Source organism: Taudactylus pleione, unplaced genomic scaffold, assembly GCF_031769625.1.
Source record: "Taudactylus pleione unplaced genomic scaffold, aTauple2 ptg000089l, whole genome shotgun sequence".
Lineage (NCBI taxonomy): Eukaryota > Metazoa > Chordata > Amphibia > Anura > Myobatrachidae > Taudactylus > Taudactylus pleione.
Genome location: NW_028284491.1, coordinates 6,098,427 through 6,119,571, shown reverse-complemented (window position 1 = coordinate 6,119,571; position 21,145 = coordinate 6,098,427). Strand labels below are relative to the sequence as shown.

Genomic DNA, 21,145 nt, shown 5'->3' with positions numbered 1-21,145 from the left:
GCATGTTGAATACCCCTGGTCCATAATTTTCCCACTAGCTGCAGTGAAGGACAAGATCCATTTATTTCCGTCAGCATGAACTGCTGCAACCTAGTGCTAATAACATGTATTGAGACACATAATTATTAGTTAAACAGCCCAGGATGGGAATATGCTCTATTAGAACTGAATAGCCACGCCTGTAATTGGAATGATCTCCTCCACCCGAACGAGATATATACCTGCATTAAAGCCGTCCATTGTCATCCTTAAGACAGAGCAGCAAAAGAGACAGCTGTGTATATGGGTTTTTAATATACGCATAGGAACCATGTTGAGAAACGTGTGTTCAGGGGACTTCTCACGGGCTGTCCTAGCTGAATACTTAGGCACACTATTATTTGTATTCTTTGGTCTTGGTAGTGCATTATCGTGGCACGCAGCTCTTCCAAGTGTCCTGCAGATCTCCTTAGCCTTCGGTCTAGCTATAGCAACCATTGTCCAGATAATAGGTCACATTAGTGGGGCTCACCTCAATCCTGCAGTGACTCTGGCATTCCTGGTGGGATCTCACATCTCCTTCCTGAAATGTATCTTCTATATCTTGGCTCAGATGTTGGGAGCATTGACTGGAGCTGGGTTACTCTATGAATTTACCCCATCCCAGGTGCGAGGGAACTTTGCTGTCAACTCGGTGAGTGGATCAATGGGGAGTTGTGGCTTTAATGTCAATTTTCTGTATGGGATTAATGAAACATAAAAATATGACTGGGTAAAAGCAGTATATATACAGTAATTTGTGCTTTGGAAAATAATTAATTTGCTATTTTTCTGGTAGCAATTGCTTAGAAAGTTATTAAGTTGACAGCAGAATAAAAATAACTTAATGCATCTAATTTGTACAATAAGCCTTTTGTTTACTTTTAACACAGTTTTCCCAATTGAGTATTAGGATATCACTGTCAAAGTTTAATCGTGTCCTTTGATCAGATTTGTACATTTACAATACATACTGTATACAGCATGTGACACATTGTACTGACTTCCCATAACATTCTGTGACAAGTGTAATAACCTGCACAACGCAGGCATCGGCAAGTTCCCAGAGAGACTGCCTGATATTTTAAAGGGGCAATCTTTTAAAGATACAAAAACAACCTGCCCCTTTGAAACATTGAGCAGTCTCGCTGGGAATTGCGCGGACTATTACATTACCCCTCAGTGTTTAGTTTACAGACAAAGGCCCCCATTTATTAATGATCGCACTTACAATGCGATCAGGGTATGTCAGTACTGCCCATGATCGCATTGCAATATGCGATCATATCATCCGGCACATGCAGGGACACGGACTCTAAAAGGAGCCCGTCCCTGCGACGTGCTCAAAAAGCTGCCGTCCAGTGCCAGAGCTGCTGCACATGCACAGTTCAGAGGGAGGGTTCTGGGGGAACCCTCCACCAGCTAATTATGCGGTGGTAGCCCATAGGCTACAGCGGTTGACACCATCTTTACATTTGTAAATCTGGCAATATCGCATCCCCCATAGAAACCTATGGGGGGTGTGGCTGCCAGTGGTAATGGATGGATCACAGCAGGTATCAGAGATACCTGCTATGGTCCCTCCTTAATACATCAGGAGGATGCTTATTATTTATTTATTTTATTTATTACCAGTTATTTATATAGCGCACACATATTCCGCAGCGCTTTACAGAGAATATCTTACCATTCACATCTGTCCCTGCCCTAGTGGAGCTTACAATATATATTCCCTACCACATGCTCACACACATACATACTAGGGTTAATTTTGTTGGGAGCCAATTAACCTAGCAGTATATTTTTGGAGTGTGGGAGGAAACCGGAGCACCCGGAGGAAACCCACGCAAGCACAGGGAGAATATACAAACTCCACACAGTTAGGGCCGTAGTGGGAATTGAACCCACGACCTCAGTGCTGTGAGGCAGTAACGCTAACCATTACACCGTCTGTGCTGCCCAATCCCCCGAATCCCCTGTCTGTAATCCCCAAAATGGGTGTTTTCGGGGATTATACCTCAAATATTCAATGATAAATGGGCCCCATAATAAGGGACAGTTATGAAAACTGGGGAACAGGCAAATGTTCTTACGCAAAAAGTTGCTGCAACAGCTGCCAGAAGTTTGGTTTCATTTATAAACAATTCAAGAAAAAGTCAGAATCAAATGAGCTGATTCTTTGCTTGGTTACCAGTGTCACAGTATTCATTAATGCCCCCTAGTATTCCATCTGTTTGTAAGTGAGGGAAGGATTACAGCTTGTCTCTGTGCAGTAGAGCAAGTCCATCATCTATTGCAATGAAAGCTAATAATACAGTAACCACACTCGTTAACTTTATCGATTTAGAACTCCTAATTGAATCAATCAATTAAAGGGAACCCATTGTTTTTAAATTATTAACAAAACATAAAGGATTACTCATTGTACATAGATGTAATAATGTGCACAGCTCCCAAGTACATTGCTTTGAAGACAGATCCCCAAAAGAGCAACATCCCTAGTGGAAAATACAGTATAATTAAAATATATCATGTTTTGCTATACACTGCAAAATACTGGCAATGCGATCATGGGGAGACAGGCTAACCTTATTTTGTAATGAAAATGGCAAGAGAATAGTAGTCAGATCGGTTAGATAGAATTAGAATTGCAAGTGTCAGGCGATCAGACAAATAAAAAAATGTTTAAGGTCTCATACATGTATTTTACTAACATTTTACTAACTTACTAGATCTAATGTAGAACATGATTAGAGCATGACCCATGTCCGATAGTTCTACTTCTAACCCACACTGCTATAATGCTCTGCATTTGTTTCTGTGTCAATGTAATATAATATTTATTATGTATTTTCAGCTCAATAATAATACCAGTGCTGGACAGGCTGTTACAGTGGAGCTGTTCCTTACCATGCAACTTGTCCTGTGTGTTTTTGGCACAACAGACAGCAGAAGGATAGACAATACTGGATCTCCAGCTTTATCTATTGGTCTCTCAGTTGCTTTAGGACATCTGCTTGGGGTAAGTAATTAAAGGACAAATTACAAATTTTAGATGCTAAAAGATGAACATTAGGTAAAAGAACTTTGCAGATATTGGGGCTGATACTGTGTTACAACATATTTGTGCCCCAAATCGCAAGTGTAAAATGCATTCACTGAAAAAATGCAATTGTGGCTTCATGCCAAGTGCAACTATTGCAAGATCATACTTGGCTACTTTTGAAAAAGTATTTCAGGGAGATTGTCAGGGCCGGATTATAGGCAGGGCGACAGGGGCGGTCGTCTTGGGGCCCCCACACATAGTGGGCCCCCACACACTGTCCCCTGCCTCCGGCCACTACATCTACTGAAAACCGGAGTACAGCATTTAGCTGTCTCCGCTGCGGTACTCCTCAGCAGCTCAGCTGTTTTTTTTCAGCAGCCGCCGAGGAGCTTCATTACAGTCACAGTCTCGTGAGATTATGAGACTGTGGCTGGTCGGATCAGAGCCCAAGCAGCAACCCGGCAGCCAGGCAGCCTGCAGTGTGTGACAGCGTGAGGCAGAGCAGACTCCAAGGTGTTATGTTACACTCTGCTTCTGCCTGTCACCTGGCCGTGGAGCAGAAGAGGAGAGAGCCTGTGTGCAAGTAGGTAATTTAATTGTGTGTGTAAATGAAGGTAATTGTGTGTGTGTATATGAAGGTAATTGTGTGTGTATGTATGTAGGTAATTGTGTGTGTGTATATGAAGGTAATTGTGTGTGTATGTATGTAGTTAATTGTGTGTGTGTATATAGTAGGGGTGAGCGGGTTCGGATTTCTGAAATCCGAACCCCCCCAGCCCCCCCGATCCGAGGCAGATACGAGTCAGGCTCGACTTTTCCCGCCTGACTCGGATCTGAAATCGAGGCAAAACGTCATCAACCCGCCTTCCGGGTCTCGCGGGTTTTGGATCCTATATAAGGTACCCGCGTCGGCGCCATTTTCTCACTCGGCTGTTGACAGTGAAGAGGGAGGGTGGGAGTTAGGGCTGGCTGGGCTGTGTAGTGTAGTGTTGTAGTGTAGTGTAGTGTAGTGTAGTGTAGTGCAGTGTAGTGTTGTGCTGTGCTGTGCTGCGCTGTGCTGCTGTTGTCCATAGGGGCTGTGTCCACTACTTCAAAGTCCATAGGGGCTGGCTGGACTGTGTTGTGCAGTCAGTTGTCCATAGGGGCTGTGTTCACTCCAAAGTCCTGTGCAGTGTCCCAGTCCTAAAGGGGTGCTGTAGTGCTGTCCAGGGGGTGCTCTGTCCGTCAGGGGTGCTCCCCCCAAGTGCTAAAAAAAATAATATTTTTTCTGTGTTTGTGAATTGTGTGCACTGTGGCTGCACATGCATCAACAAAGGAGCAGCGCCAAGCGTGCGCCTGTGTCCCATAAGTAAAAGGCCGGCTGGCTTGTCCATTAAAGGGTGCTGTAACCCCCAAAGGGCACTCCAAACAAGATAAAAAAATATATTTTTTTGTGTTTGTGAATTGTGTGCGCAGTAGCCGCACGTGCATCAACAAAGTAGTGCCATGCGTGCGCCTGTGTCATAAGTAAAGGGCCAGCTGGCTTGTCCGTTAAAGGGTGCTGTAACCCCCAAAGTACACTCCAAACAAAATAAAAAAATATTTTCTGTGTTTGTGAATTGTGTGCGCAGTAGCCGCACGTGCATCAACAAAGAAGTGCCAAGCGTGCGCCTGTGTCATAAGTAAAGGGCCAGCTGGATTGACCACTAAAGGGTGCTGTAACCCCCAAAGGGCACTCCAAACAAAATAAAAAAAAAATTCTGTGTTTGTGAATTGTGTGCACTGTGGCTGCACGTGCATCAACGAAGGAGCAGCGCCAAGCGTGCGCCTGTGTCCCATAAGTAAAAGGCCGGCTGGCTTGTCCATTAAAGGGTGCTGTAACCCCCTAAGGGCACTCCAAACCAAATAAAAAAAAATATTTTTTTGTGTTTGTGAATTGTGTGCGCAGTAGCCGCACGTGCATCAACAAAGTAGTGCCAAGCGTGCGCCTGTGTCATAAGTAAAGGGCCGGCTGGCTTGACCGTTAAAGGGTGCTGTAACCCCCAAAATACACTCCAAACAAAATAAAAAAATATTTTCTGTGTTTGTGAATTGTGTGCGCAGTAGCCGCACGTGCATCAACAAAGTAGTGCTAAGCGTGCGCCTGTGTCATAAGTAAAGGGCCGGCTGGCTTGTCCATTAAAGGGTGCTGTAACCCCCAAAGTACACTCCAAACAAAATAAAAAAATATTTTCTGTGTTTGTGAATTGTGTGCGCAGTAGCCGCATGTGCATCAACAAAGTAGTGCCAAGCGTGCGCCTGTGTCATAAGTAAAGGGCCAGCTGGCTTGTCCGTTAAAGGGTGCTGTAACCCCCAAAGTACACTCCAAACAAAATAAAAAAATATTTTCTGTGTTTGTGAATTGTGTGCGCAGTAGCCGCACGTGCATCAACAAAGTAGTGCCAAGCATGCGCCTGTGTCCCATAAATAAAGGGCCGGCTGGATTGACCGCTAAAGAGTGCTGTAACCCCAAAAGGGCACTCCAAACAAAATAAAAAAATATAGTTTTCTGTGTTTGTGAATTGTGTGCACTGTGGCTGCACGTGCATCAACGAAGGAGCAGCGCCAAGCGTGCGCCTGTGTCCCATAAGTAAAAGGCCGGCTGGCTTGTCCATTAAAGGGTGCTGTAACCCCCAAAGGGCACTCCAAACAAAATAAAAATATATATTTTTTTGTGTTTGTGAATTGTGTGCGCAGTAGCCGCACGTGCATCAACAAAGTAGTGCCAAGCGTGCGCCTGTGTCCCATAAATAAAGGGCCGGCTGGATTGAGCGCTAAAGGGTGCTGTAACCCCCAAAGTACACTCCAAACAAAATAAAAAAATATTTTCTGTGTTTGTGAATTGTGTGCACTGTGGCTGCACGTGTATCAACAAAGGAGCAGCGCCAAGTGTGCGGCTGTGTCCCATAAGTAAAGAGCCAGCTGGCTAATTTCCTAAAGGGTGGTGTAACCCACAAAGTGCACTACTCTCCAGCAAAAATAAAAAAATATTTTCTGTGTTTGTGTGCGCCTTAGCCGCACGTACATATCAAATCGATATAACATAAATGGAGGACCAAACTTTCTCCGATAAAAATAAAATAGGGAAAGATCAAGAAGCACTTCCTCCTAGTGCTGAAGCTGCTGCCACTAGTCATGACATAGACGATAACATGCCATCAACGTCGTCTGCCAAGGCCGATGCCCAATGTCATAGTAGAGGCCACATACAATCCCAAATGACAAAGTTCAGGAAAATGACCTTAAAAAAAACATTTAAATCATCTGAAGAGAAACGTAAACTTGCCAATATGCCATTTATGACACGGAGTGGCAAGGAACGGCTAAGGTCTTTCCCTATGACTAGTGTGTGTCATACTAGTATGACTAGTATGTTCATGACTAGTGGTTCAGCTTCACATGACGATGGAAGATCTCCTCCCGCTAAAAAATCAAACGAGTTAAGCTGGCAAAAGCACAGCAAAGAACTGTGCATTCTAAGAAGATATCACAAATCCCCAAGGAGAGTCCAAGTGTGGTGGCGGTTGCGATGCCTGACCGTCCCAGCACTGGACGGGAAGAGGTGGCTCTTCCACCATTTGCACGCCCCCTGCAAGTGCTGAAAGGAGCACCCACAGTCCACTTGCTGATATGCAAATTGAAGATGTCACTGTTGAAGGATGAGGATACTGGTGTAGCTGGCGCTGAGGAGGAAGTTGGCGAGGAGGATTCTGATGGTGATGTGTTTTTTTTAAATCAGGCTCCGGGGGAGATAGTTGTTGTCTGTGGGATGAAAAAGCCCATCACGGTCATGCCTGGGCAGAAGACCAAACATTCCACCTCTTTGGTCTGGCAATATTTCTATCCAAATCCGGACAACAACTGTCTTGCCATATGTACCATATGTAAAGGTGAAATAAGTAGGGGTAGGGTCGTTAACCACCTAGGAACATCCTCCCTTATACGGCACCTGCAGCGCGTTCATAAAAAGTTACTGTCAAGTTCAGAAACTTTGGCTAAGACCGTAAGCAGTCCAGGGACACCTAAATCCCGTTGTCCTGTTGTATTCAAGCGCCTGCAAACCACACCATCAACTCCCTCCTTGTCAATTTCCTCCTCAGGATCGGAAGTAGTACTGTTGGCCATGTCACTGGCATGACTGACTCTCCTATCCAGGATTCCTCCGGAGAATCCTGCATTGCTACGCCTCCTGCTGCCGCTGCTGCTGTTGCTGCTGCTGGGAGTCGTTCATCATCCCAGAGAGGAAGTAGGAAGTAGGAAAACCACTACTTTTACTAAACAATTGACCCTGCAACAGTCCTTAGCGAGGAGGATGAAGTACGACAGCAGTCATCCTGAAGCAAAAGGTATAACTGAGGCCTTGACTGCTATGTTGGTGTTAGACGTGCGTCCGGTATTCACCATTAGTGCAGTGGGATTTAGACAATTGATGGAGGTAGTGTGTCCCCGGTTCCAAATCCCATCTAAGTTCCACTTCACTAGGCAGGCGATACCGAGACTGTACAGAAACGTCAGAAAAAGTGTCCTCAGTATCCTGAAAAATACCGTTGTACCCAATGTCCACTTAACCACGGACATGTGGACAAGTGGAACAGGGCAGACTAAGGACTATATGACTGTGACAGCCCACTGGGTAGATGTATCACCTTACGCAGCAACAGCAGCAGCGTCACCAGTAGCAGCATCTCAGAAACGCCAGCTCGTTCCAAGGCAGGCTACGCTGTGCATCACCGGTTTCAGTAAGAGGCACACCGCCGACAACCTCTTAGAGAAACTGAGGGAAATCATCGCCCAGTGGCTTACCCCACTTAGACTCTCCTGGGGATTTGTGATATCTGACAACGCCACCAATATTGTGCGGGCATTACATCTGGGCAAATTCCAGCACATCCCATGTTTTGCTCACACAATAAACTTGGTGGTGCAGAATTTTCTGAAAAGCGACAGGGGCGTGCAGGAGACGCTTTGGGTGGCCCGAAAAATTTCTGGTCACTTTCTCCATTCAGCGACTGCGTGCCGAAGACAGGAGCACCAGCAAACACTCTTGAACCTGCCCTGCCATCACCTGAAGCAAGAGGTTGTGACGCGTGGAACTCAACCCTCTATATGCTTCAGAGGATGGAGGAGCAGCAAAAGGCCATTCAAGCCTATACATCCACCTATGACATAGGCAAAGGAGGGGGTATGCACCTGACTCAAGCGCAGTGGAGAATGATTTCCGTGTTGTGTAAGGTTCTCCAGCCCTTCGAACTTGCCACACGTGAAGTCAGTTCAGACACTGCCAGCTTGAGTCAGGTCATTTCCCTCATCAGGCTTTTGCAGAAGCAGCTGGAGAAAGTGAAGGAGGTGCTAAGATGGAGCGATTCCGCTCAGCATGTGGGACTTGTGGATGAATCCCTTCATTTGCTTTGCCAGGATTCCAGGGTGGTCAATCTGTTGAAATCAGACAACTACATTTTGGCCACCGTGCTCGATCCTAGGTTTAAAGCCTAAATGTGGTGTCTCTCTTTCCGGCCGACACAAGCCTGCAGAGGTGCAAAGACCTGCTGGTGAAAACACTGTCAGCTGAAGCGGAACGTGACACGTCAACAGCTCCTTCTTCATTTTCTCCCGCAACTGGGGCTGCCAGGAAAAACTTTGGTATCCTAAGCAACCCGCTGGCAGTGATGCAGGGCAGGCAGGACCAAGTTTGGACATCTGGTCCGGACTGAAGGACCTGGCAACAATTTCTGACATGTCTACTGTCACTACATATGATACTATCATCATTGACAGAATGGTGGAGGATTACATCGGTGACAGCATCCAAGTAGGCATGTCAGACAGTCCATACCTGTACTGGCAGGAAAAAGAGGCAATTTGGAGGCCCCTGTACAAACTGGCTCTATTTTACCTGAGTTGCCCCCCCTCCAGTGTGTACTCCGAAAGAGTGTTTAGTGCAGCCCGGAACCTTGTCAGCGAAAGGCATAGGAGGTTGCTTCCACAAAATGTGGAGAAGATGATGTTCATAAAAATTCATTATCAACTCTTCCAGGGAGACCAGCCTCCAGAACGTACAGAGGGACCTGTGGTGGTGGATTCCAGTGGGGACGAGTTAATACTCTGCGGATGAGGATTTACACAACACTGAAGAGGGTGAGGAATCGGTGGATGAGGAGGATGAGGACGACATCTTGCCTCCGTAGAGCCAGTTTGTGCAGGGACAGATTAATTGCCAGCTTGTTTTGTGGGGGCACAAACGAACCAATCATTTCAGCCACAGTCGTGTGGCAGACCCTGGCGCTGAAATGATTGCTTTGTTAAAGTGTGCATGTCCTGTTTATACAACATAAGGGTGGGTGGGAGGGCCCAAGGACAATTCCTTCTTGCACCACTTTTTTTTCTTTGCATTATGTACAGTTTGGGGCCTAGTTTTTCAAACTGCCATCCTGTCTGCCACTGCAGTATCACTCCTAGATGGGTCACGTGTTTGTGCCGCCCACTCGTGTCGCTTAGCATAGTCATCCAGCTACCTCGGTGCAACCTTTTGGACATAAAAACACTATTGTGAGGTGTGAAGTGTTCAGAATAGACTGGAAATGAGTGGAAATTAAGGTTATTGAGGTTAATAATAGCATAGGAGCAGAAAAACCAACACATTCTGTGATTTTAGCTGTTTTTATGCTTTTTTTAAAAACAATACAGATCCAAAACACAAAACCCAGAACCCAAAACACGGAAGGGTGGTTTTGGCAAAACCAATCCAGATCCAAACGAAGAAGAAAGATCCAGATCCAAAACCAAAACACAAAACACGAAAAGTGGCCGGTGCACACCCCTAGTATATAGGTAATTGTGTGTGTATGTATGTAGGTAATTGTGTGTGTGTAAATGAAGGTAATTGTGTGTGTGTAATGTGTATATGAAGGTAATTGTGTGTGTATGTATGTAGATAATGGTGTGTATGTATGTAGGTAATTGTGTGTGTGTGTAGGTAATTGTGTGTGTGTATATAGGTAATTGTGTGTGTGTATGTATGTAGGTAATTGTGTGTGTATATAGGTAATTGTGTGTGTGTGTGTGTATATATATATATATATATATATATGCATGTAGGCAAATGTGTGTATATGTATATATATATATATATATATATATATATATATATTTGCACTTAAAATAACAGTTTATTAAATCTGTTTTAAAATGTAATATACTGGGTGTTTAAAAACTTTTTTTGTAAAAATTATATATATATATATATATATATATATATCTATATGAAGACGTCACTCAGATAGAGATTATATATATATATATATATATATATACTGATAGCTAAGTATTGCTGTGCTGTTCATTTTGATACAGAGAGTGCTGGGTCCTGCTATTAGTGTGTGTGTGTGTGTGTGTGTGTGTGTGTGTCTGTATTTATATATATATATATATATATATATACGCAGTACATTATATTTTTTGAAAACATCAGCAGTATACCACTTGTATAATTTTATTGATAGGGGCCCCAACAAGTTTGTTGCCCAGGGGCCCACACAGCCCTTAATCCGGCCCTGGAGATTGTGAAAGCAGCACCTATGAGCGTGGCAGTAAAGTGGGCGTGTACTGATACATCAGAGGCGTGTCATAACACTGACTTACCTCCAAATGTAAATGAGCCCAAAAGCAGTTAGTAAGATCTAATTTTTTATGAAAATACACTGATACATTACAGAGAATGTATGTAGCCATAGGGATCATTGTGCCTTATTATAACCAATGCAGGGGAATGATACTAATGATCCCATTTGGATGTAAATATTTCTGTTTATTTTTATATATAACATATTCATAATGGGGGTAAGGTAGATTCAGGGAGATTGGTAAACTATTCAGGGAGACAGGGAGATTGCTACTGTTTCCCTAGCAATCAGGGAGAGTTGGCAAGTATGTGCAAGATGCGTGCAAGTCGGCACCACTTGTCTATACTCAGGGCTGTAAAGAGCAGTGACTGCCCCGAGTACGGGCAAATCAGGGGGACGTGGTCACGTCCCATCCCAATTATTATTTTTTTTAAAGTACTATGTGTGGTGCAGCGAGGGGGGGGGTGAATTAGTTCCCCTCGGCCAGGGGGCAGATTCGGAGCCTAAGGGGGGGCAGTCAGTGCAATTGCCCCCTCCCCCCTTAACACTTGTAGAGAGAGGAACGAGACTGCCATTGCTAAGCGGCAGCACCCTCTCTTAACCTCTGCTGCCCAGCACACAACAGCGTCTGCTGTGCTGGGGAAAGAGACCGCTGGCGCTGAGCAGCAGCAGCCTCCTATCTCTTATGTGGAATGGTTTTACGAGTTGGCGTGGCCATGCCATTTGCTTGACCACACACCCTAGTAAAAGACTGGTAAGTGTTTCGGTGGCACTGCATATATATATATATAGATATATATATATATATAGATATATATATATATATATATATAGATATATATATATAAGCACATATGCATGTAATCAAATAAATACAAAATGTATCAGGAAGCGCTGCAAATTGATCAAATTACTCACACATTTATGCAAATAATTCTTAAGATATTTTATAAAAAAATGTATATAAAAAGAAAAAAATGTCCATCAATTATCCAAAATAGACAATATATTGGGATATATTCCTAAAAATTACAAATGCAGCAAACATCATATAATATTGGCTCAATCAGGTTGGCATATACATATATCTGAACTGTTAATTGTTCTTAAAGCCAAACCATCAATAAGTAACTGAAGAAATGGAATGGTTCCAGCACTATCTCGAGATCTGTGTTGTAGATAGATTTGAGCTTGTTCCCGGTGTATACCGAAAAATTAAAATAAAATATACGACTAACCACCATAGGACCACGGTGGAAATTGGTCCAATGCTCATATACCACCTACAAATGGTGAGTGCATTTTCAATTTAATTGAAAATAACATATTCCATTTAACAATATCACACGATATTAGTTTTATATATTTTTTTTACATATTTCGGAATACACCGGGAACAAGATCAAATCTATCTACAACACAGATCTCAGGATAGCGCTGGAACCATTCCATTTCTTCACAATTACTCTTTGGGGGCACTGTTGAAAGGTCCCTGTTGTTCCCAGCTGCACGTCTGGATCTATTACAGGGAATTTGGCGCTAATCATACACATCTCCACTCTATATCAATAAGTAACTACCAATTATTATACAGAGCTCCACAATTCTCTTACAAAAATAATAAAAGATGCACATACAGGTTTTAATTGCTGGTATATATGTTTCCTTATTGGACTGGAGAGAACATACAATCATATCTCCACAAGTCTAGTGACTACTTGTTGTGGATTAACTCTCCTTTGAGTGAATACAGTTTATTCAGTACTCCAGCTTAGGAAAACATATATATAGTGCTTTTTTGCTGCTATTTATATAAGAGATTTTTTTATACTCCTTCTCCCTTGTAATGCACTTGTTAAACTGGGAGTCGCAAATGGATTGATACTGGTGTAATTACTATCAATCCACCAAATAGGAAGAAGCAGATTGGTAACTGCCCTTATATAAAGGAAGTGACCCAAATATAAAAACTGCTAGTGAAAATATCCACTAACCCACAGGGAGAGCTGAATATAAAGCAAAGATTTAACAGTAAGATACTCACGCATTTTCCACTGGAGATATTTACATTAAAATATGCATTCCCCTATAATTCAGACAGTGCCAAATATTAATGCCTGCCACATCTTACCAATAAAAACCATATGTGACAATGTGACTTTTTCTGTCATTTCATGTGGTTTTATAAAGCACCCCTTGATACATTGCAGTGTTCATATGGACTCCAGGCGGCTTGATGCGTGGTTTTTACTTTGATACTGTAAATTGCACTGTTGGAAACCCCACATAAAGGCGCACTTTAAATTGCAATCTGATATATCCCCACTATGTCTCTTAAGCAAAAGTTTAATTTTAAATGCATGTACATAATATGTATGGTTACTCGTGTTTTGTCATTCTCTTCCCTGTTTTTAGATCTATTTCACTGGCTGTTCAATGAATCCTGCAAGGTCCTTTGGTCCTGCTGTGATTACGGGAAACTACGAATCACACTGGGTAAGGATATAGGATGATTATTATCATTTGTTTGTGTATTGCCACCATATTGCAGAGCTCTTCGCAGAGAACATTGAATATTTCACATCAGTCTCTGAGACGTTGAAGATTACAGTCGGTTGAAGTATCAAGCAGTGAAAACAGTGGAGAAGTGGACCAGTGGAGAAGTTGGCCATAGCAACCGATAAGTTTCTACTAGGGGTGTGCACCGGCCACTTTTCGTGTTTTGTGTTTTGGTTTTGGATCTGGATCTTTCTTCGTGTTTTGGATCTGGATTGGTTTTGCCAAAACCACCCTTCCGTGTTTTGGGTTCTGGGTTTTGTGTTTTGGATCTGTATTTTTTTGAAAAAAAGCATAAAAACAGCTAAAATCACAGAATTTGTGGGTTTTTCTGCTCCTATGCTATTATTAACCTCAATAACCTTAATTTCCACTCATTTCCAGTCTATTCTGAACACCTCACACCTCACAATAGTGTTTTTATGTCCAAAAGGTTGCATCGAGGTAGCTGGATGACTATGCTAAGAGATACGAGTGGGCGGCACAAACACGTGGTCCATCTAGGAGTGGCACTGCAGTGGCAGACAGGATGGCAGTTTGAAAAACTAGGCCCCAAACTATACATAATGCAAAGAAAAAAAAGAGGTGCAAGAAGGAATTGTCCTTGGGCCCTCCCACTCACCCTTATGTTGTATAAACAGGACATGCACACTTTAACAAACCAAACATTTCAGCGCCAGGGTCTGCCACATGACTGTGGCTGAAATGATTGGTTCGTTTGGGCCCCCACAAAACAAGCTGGCAATTAATCTGTCCCTGCACAAACTGGCTCTACGGAGACAAGATGTCGTCCTCATCCTCCTCATCCACCGATTCCTCACCCTCTTCAGTGTTGTGTACATCCTCATCCTCACAGAGTATTAATTCGTCCCCGCTGGAATCCACAACCACAGGTCCCTCTGTACGTTCTGGAGGCTGGTCTCCCTGGAAGAGTTGATAATTCATTTTATGAACATCATCTTCTCCACATTTTGTGGAAGCAACCTCCTACGCCTTTCGCTGACAAGGTTCCCGGCTGCACTAAACACTCTTTCGGAGTACACACTGGAGGGGGGGCAACTCAGGTAAAATAGAGCCAGTTTGTACAGGGACCTCCAAATTGCTTCTTTTTCCTGCCAGTACAGGTACGGACTGTCTGACATGCCTACTTGGATGCTGTCACCGATGTAATCCTTTAACAGACAGATGCACGCTTGTCGCTGCTGCTTTGAGGATGCAAGTGCGGCTACAGCCCACACAATTCACAAAGACAGAAAAAAGAAGAAGAATATTTTTATTGTTTGTGTAGCACACTTTGAGGGTGTCACCACCCTTTAACAGACAGACGCACGCTTGTCGCTGCTGCTTTGAGGATGCAAGTGCGGCTACATCGCACACAAGTCACAAACACATTAAAAAATTGTTTTTTATTTTTTGGAGCACTTTGAGAGTTACACCACCCTTTAACAGGCAGACGCACGCTTGTCGCTGCTGCTTTGAGGATGCAAGTGCGGCTACAGCCCACACAATTCACAAAGACAGAAAAAAAAAGAACAATATTTTTATTGTTTGTGTAGCACACTTTGAGGGTGTCACCACCCTTTAACAGACAGACGCGCGCTTGTCGCTGCTGCTTTAAGGATGCAGGTGCGGCTACAGCCCACACATTTCACAAAGACAGAAAAAAAAAGAACAATATTTTTATTGTTTGTGTAGCACACTTTGAGGGTGTCACCACCCTTTAACAGACAGACGCACACTTGTCGCTGCTGCTTTGAGGATGCAAGTGCAGCTACAGCCCACACAATTCACAAAGACAGAAAAAAAAGAATATTTTTATTGTTTGCGTAGCACACTTTGAGGGTGTCACCACCCTTTAACAGACAGACGCACGCTTGTCGCTGCTGCTTTGAGGATGCAGGTGGAATCTAGACGGGATTTGGAACCGGGGACACACTACCTCCATCGATTGTCTAAATCCCACTGCACTAATGGCGGATACCGGATGCACGTCTAACACCAACATAGCAGTCAAGGCCTCAGTTATACGTTTTGCTTCAGGATGACTGCTGTCGTACTTCATCCTCATCGCTAGGGACTGTTGGAGGGTCAATTGTTTAGTAAAAGTAGTGATGTTCCTACTTCCTCTCTGGGATTATGAACAACTCCCAGCAGCAGCAACAGCACTAGGAGGAAGTGGTTCTTGATCTTTCCCTATTTTATTTTTATCGGAGAAAGTTTGGTCCTCCATTTATGTTATATTGATATATACGTGCGGCTAAAGCGCACACAAACACAGAAAATATTTTTTTATTTTTGCTGGAGAGTAGTGCACTTTGTGAGTTACACCACCCTTTAAGTGAGCCAGCCGGCTCTTTACTTATGGGACACAGGCGCACGCTTGGCGCTGCTCCTTTGTTGATGCACGTGCAGCCACAGTGCACACAATTCACAAACACAGAAAATAATTTTTTTGGGGGTTTGGACTGGAGTGTACTTTGGGGGTTACAGCACCCTTTAACGGTCAAGCCAGCCGGCCCTTTACTTATGACACAGGCGCACGCTTGGCACTACTTTGTTGATGCACGTGCGGCTACTGCGCACACAATTCACAAACACAGAAAATGATTTTTTTTTTGGTTTGGACTGGAGTGTACTTTGGGGGTTACAGCACCCTTTAATGGTCAAGCCAGCCGGCCCTTTACTTATGACACAGGCGCACGCTTGGCACTACTTTGTTGATGCACGTGCGGCTACTGCGCACACAATTCACAAACACAGAAAATATTTTTTTTTTGGTTTGGAGTGTACTTTGGGGGTTACACCACCCTTTAACGGTCAAGCCAGCCGGCCCTTTACTTATGACACTGGTGCACGCTTGCCACTACTTTGTTGATGCACGTGCGGCTACTGTGCACACAATTCACAAACACAGAAAATATATATTTTTTTGGTTTGGACTGGAGTGTACTTTGGGGGTTACAGCACCCTTTAACGGTCAAGCCAGCCGGCCCTTAACTTATGACACAGGCGCACGCTTGGCTCTACTTTGTTGATGCACGTGCGGCTACTGCGCACACAATTCACAAACACAGAAAATAATTTTTTTTTTGGTTTGGACTGGAGTGTACTTTGGGGGTTACAGCACCCTTTAACGGTCAAGCCAGCCGGCCCTTTACTTATGACACAGGCGCACGCTTGGCACTACTTTGTTGATGCACGTGCGGCTACTGCGCACACAATTCACAAACACACAAAAAATATTATTTTTTTAGCACTTGGGGGGAGCACCCCTGATGGACAGAGCACCCCCTGGACAACACTACAACACCCCTTTAGGACTGGGACACTGCACAGGACTTTGGAGTGGACACAGCCCCTATGGAGAACTGACTGCACAACACAGTCCAGCCAGCCCCTATGGACTTTGAAGTAGTGGACAACAGCAGCACAGCGCAGCACAGCACAGCACAACACTACTCTGCACTACACTACACTACACAGCCCAGCCAGCCCTAACTCCCACCCTCCCTCTTCACTGTCCACAGCCGAGTGAGAAAATGGCGCCGACGCAGGTACCTTATATAGGATCCAAAACCCGCGAGACTCGGAAGGCGGGATGATGACGTTTTACCTCGATTTCAGATCCGAGTCAGGCGGGAAAAGTCGAGCCTGACTCGGATCTGCCTCGGATCGGGGGGGCTCGGGGGGGTTCGGATTTCAGAAATCCGAACCCGCTCACCCCTAGTTTCTACCTATCATTTTAGAGAGTCAACTTGATAAATGCTACCTGAAAGCTGATTTGTTGATATGGACAACTTCTCTACTGGTCCACATCTCCACTTTTATCACTGCTTGATGCATGAACCGATATATTCCTTACCATGCACATGGCACACGTACACGCTGTAGGGTCTATTTTTGTCAGAAGCTAATTAATCTACCAATTGTTTGGGGGTCTGTGAAAGGAAACCAGAGCACCTGGAGGAAAACCACACAGCAAAGAAATAATATACAACCGGGCCCTGGTCAGAATTGCAAAAGCATTGCTATCCACTATGCCACTATGCTACCTTGAAACAAACATTAAATTATGCTTTTAACACATCCCCCAATTACACTCATTTGTATCTTCGAATGCTAAGAGCCATATTCAATTAGAGGCAAAAAGCCAGAGGTCGGACTTTTCACCATCATCGCCGTTTTTCCATGGGATAAGTATCGGGCGCGTGCCCACGTATCCCCGTATTCAATTAGGAATTGGCGAAGACGGGACTCAGCGGAAAGGTAAGTATCGAAAAGTCCTGTCACTTTTGGGGAAATCAGCCTGATAGCCCCCAAAAGATGGTCTGACATGAGGGATCACTATGGGTACCCTCGAATTGGCCTGCTAAAGGTAATTGTGATTTTTAAACGGCCGCGACAGGTGCATTAATGCGTCTTTAAAGAAGTGGTGATAAATAGCATTTAGCTTAATTTTTTTGAAAATATAACTAGTCCCATCAAATTTGGGGTACATGAAAATGGGTGCACGCATATTTTTAAGTCCCTAAAGTGAAGTTTTAAAATTCTTCAAAAATCCACCTGCCGCAACCAACCGCATTCTAGAAAACACCTGCTGCATACATGGGGACCCCCCAGAGTCTATTTTGCTAGTTTTTAAGCATGTCCCCCAACTTTTTTTTGCCCCCAAAACCAAACCTCTTTTTTGGGGGTGTCCTATTGATCTTTTTTTCGACAGTCTGAACCTCAAAACCCCAATTTTGCACTTTTTTTTCGCCAGCTATTCTATGGTGAAAACTTATCCCCGTCTATTTACAAAGACTTTTCGCATCTGGGGATAAGTGAAAATGGCGAAAATGACATCATCAGCGATAAATTATTGCCGATAACAGACTTTTCGTTCCTAATTGAATACGGACCCATATATCTTAAAACAAAAAAAAGAGTGTTGTTAAAAATATATATTGGTTTATTCTAGCAGATTTCAGTGTTATTCATAATAGCTATATCTCACCGATCATATTATAAGTCTTAATCCAAAGATAGAAAGACTAGAATATGTTCTCAGTTACTATGATCAGGTTCTCAGAAACACGGGGCCTGATTCAGCAAGAGACACATGTGAGAGTTTGCACGCACTTGGTCGCTGCATCTATATTCTAATCAATGCATACGCACGGCATCCGTAGCACAAGGATGCAGACGCCCAGCACTACATAATGCCACCGCCTTTACCCTGCACGCAGAGGGATGCCAGGCTGCGTCTGGCATCTCAGTGGCTAATTTATGCATGCCCCTGTAACGGGGTGCGAATGCACTAGTACACCTGTGTTCGGCCGACCACTCCCCGTATCCACCCACAAACGGCACTTCCTGTCAATCAACATCGGAGGGGTCTCCATCCTCTCTGCGTGTGCCGTGCGAACCTTTAGCCGGATGCAGTGACTGGTTCGCGCATGCGCATTGCAACGCATGCACAGAGACGCAATATTGTCCGGATCCGTGCGATCTCTCACTTGCATCCCTTGCTGAATTAAGCCCACATTTACATTATAAGGACTATTTAAAGATGTGTTCTCTCTATCAATGTGGTTGTTACCATAGAGCATATTCTCTCAAACTCACTGCTAGATTGTCGGGTCTATGTAACAAGCCTTGGAGAGAGTTAAAGTGGAGAGAGATAAAGTACCAACCAATCAGCTCCTAACTGTTATTTTTCAATCACATCCTGTAAAGTGACAGTTAGGAGCTGATTAGTTGGTACTTTGGGGGGTATTTATGAAAGTTTGGAGAGAGATAACATTGTGCGAGATAATGTATCAACCAACCTGCTCCTAAAAACAGTTAGGAGCAGATTGGTTGGTACTTTATCTCTCACAACTTTACCTCTCTCCAAGCTTTCGTGAATACCCCCCTTTATCTCTGTCCACTTTATCTCTCTCCAAGGCTTAATACATGGACCCCTTAAACAAAAATGCATTATATTGTTCAGTCACATATACTGCTAACGTTGAGCCTAGCATAGCCTAGACTAACTCCCATATTAACATCTATATTTTACATTTTAAAGACTGCGACTTGTGATTGGTCGTCCCATTTACAAGCCTGCTGCCATTTAAAGATAGTGAGATTTATTGACCTGCAGGTTCATTGCCTTTTCTTTACTTTCATGTTCTAAACTGTACTTGGGAAATTAGTTAGTAAAGTTTTCATATATAAAATTGGGTATAACTAACAATATAAGCCAGGATATGTACAGAGGGAATGTTGGGAGGTGTGGTCTGTATAGTCCTGTAATGGCTCGAAATTATTAACTTATTTTTCCTGCTTATCCTCAGATCTTTTGGGTAGGTCCCATGGCGGGTGCAATCTTTGGTTCCCTAATATACAATTACCTACTGTTCACACCTACGATCAGTCCTTTACACAGACTTTCCATACTGCAAGGTACCTTTGACCCTGAACATGAACGGGAGAGAGAGGAACATCGCAAACACTCTGTGGAACTTAATTCACTTCATACCTATTCAAAGGAGAAACTGTGAGCACACGGCAAGACAAAAACAGGGTTTACTAAAAGAATACAATGGACTAACAAAGCGTTGTGTGCGTCTGTCGCTTTCACATAGTGATTGCTGCCATTTTGTGGGCTGAACCAATATTTGTGGCAATGTAGTCTATTGATTCACTAGAACCTAGTGATAATTCTAGCAAAGTGCCTCATGCCTCAGATATGTTATGGAGCGTACACACGGTCAGATTTGTCAGACTTGTCAGATTTGTCAGATGAACGACTGAACGATTTGAACGATTTGAACGATTTTACCAAAGTTTTGAACGATTTGAACGATTGAACGATTTTTGACTGCATTAAAATGAATGGAATCGTCCAAGTCTGACTGCAAACCCATCAGATGTCAGATATCGTTATCTGACAAACGGGAACGCGCATCGTTGATCGTCCATCGTTCAGGCATGTCAGATATGAACGATTTTCCTTCAGATATGAACGACTGAATGATTTTTAAATCGTTATCGTTCATATCTGAAAGAAAAATCTGATCGTGTGTATGCACCATTAGAAATGACTTGACAGGTTGCCTTCTCATAAATATTAGTTCAGCACGCAAATGGAAGCCTCCACCTGCAAAGAACAATAATGTAAACTTTCCATCAAGGAATACAATTGAACTAACCACTGTCGGTCTTAGTGCAGTGCAGCACATAATAATCCTGTTAGTATTACTTTACTTCAGGTTTTTTTTACAGCTTTATATGATTTTTTTTTTAGAAATATGTACAAATTATATCCTCCTTTAACTCCATCCAATGTGTCACTTTGTTTTACCAGAGCTGTCAACATTTTAACATAATTTCCAGGGCACCTGCTTGATGATAGGTACATCAAAACACAGCACACATGGGTCAGGTGAAATTGTTACCACTCGATTAATGATGCCTTCAATAAACATGATTATAACTAGAAATGTGCAGGCTCAGATTGGTTTGGAGTTTCCTGCCAAATTCGGGTTTTTCCCACCAAATTTCGGGAGGCAAAACGTCATCTTTCATGGACAAAATGATATATAATGTTTTGCCTCTTTTTGAGACCCGAAATTCGAATTTAGCTGGAAAATCCGAATAGATCCGAAGAGTATAGAGGATACAAATAGAAAGGATATTTAATTTCTTATAAAGAAAAAGATGAATTGCAGGGGTCTGGGTCAGCCGTAAAGGCCGAGCAACACCTCCCTTTCATAGAACATGCCCAGCGTGGTATGGTCATGCCCAACCCAAGGGTCCCACCTGATGTCTCAGCAGCCTTGCTTGTCGGCAAAGTTGATAACTTTGTTTGACACATACAGAAATAAATGATATTGCATAATAGTAAAGTTTAAAGGGGTAC

The 21,145-nt window shown here is 43.4% G+C and overlaps 1 protein-coding gene across 1 annotated transcript; it reads left to right on the top strand.

The window, feature by feature from the left end:
• Positions 1–310: 310 nt before the first annotated feature.
• LOC148527316 (aquaporin-2-like) lies at positions 311–19,784 on the top strand. The gene is made up of 4 exons (XM_088469251.1): positions 311–673; positions 2,876–3,040; positions 13,117–13,197; positions 19,578–19,784. Exons 1-4 carry the CDS (start codon positions 311–313, stop codon positions 19,782–19,784), a joined length of 816 nt encoding a protein of 271 aa, XP_088325377.1.
• The last annotated feature ends 1,361 nt before the right edge of the window (positions 19,785–21,145 follow it).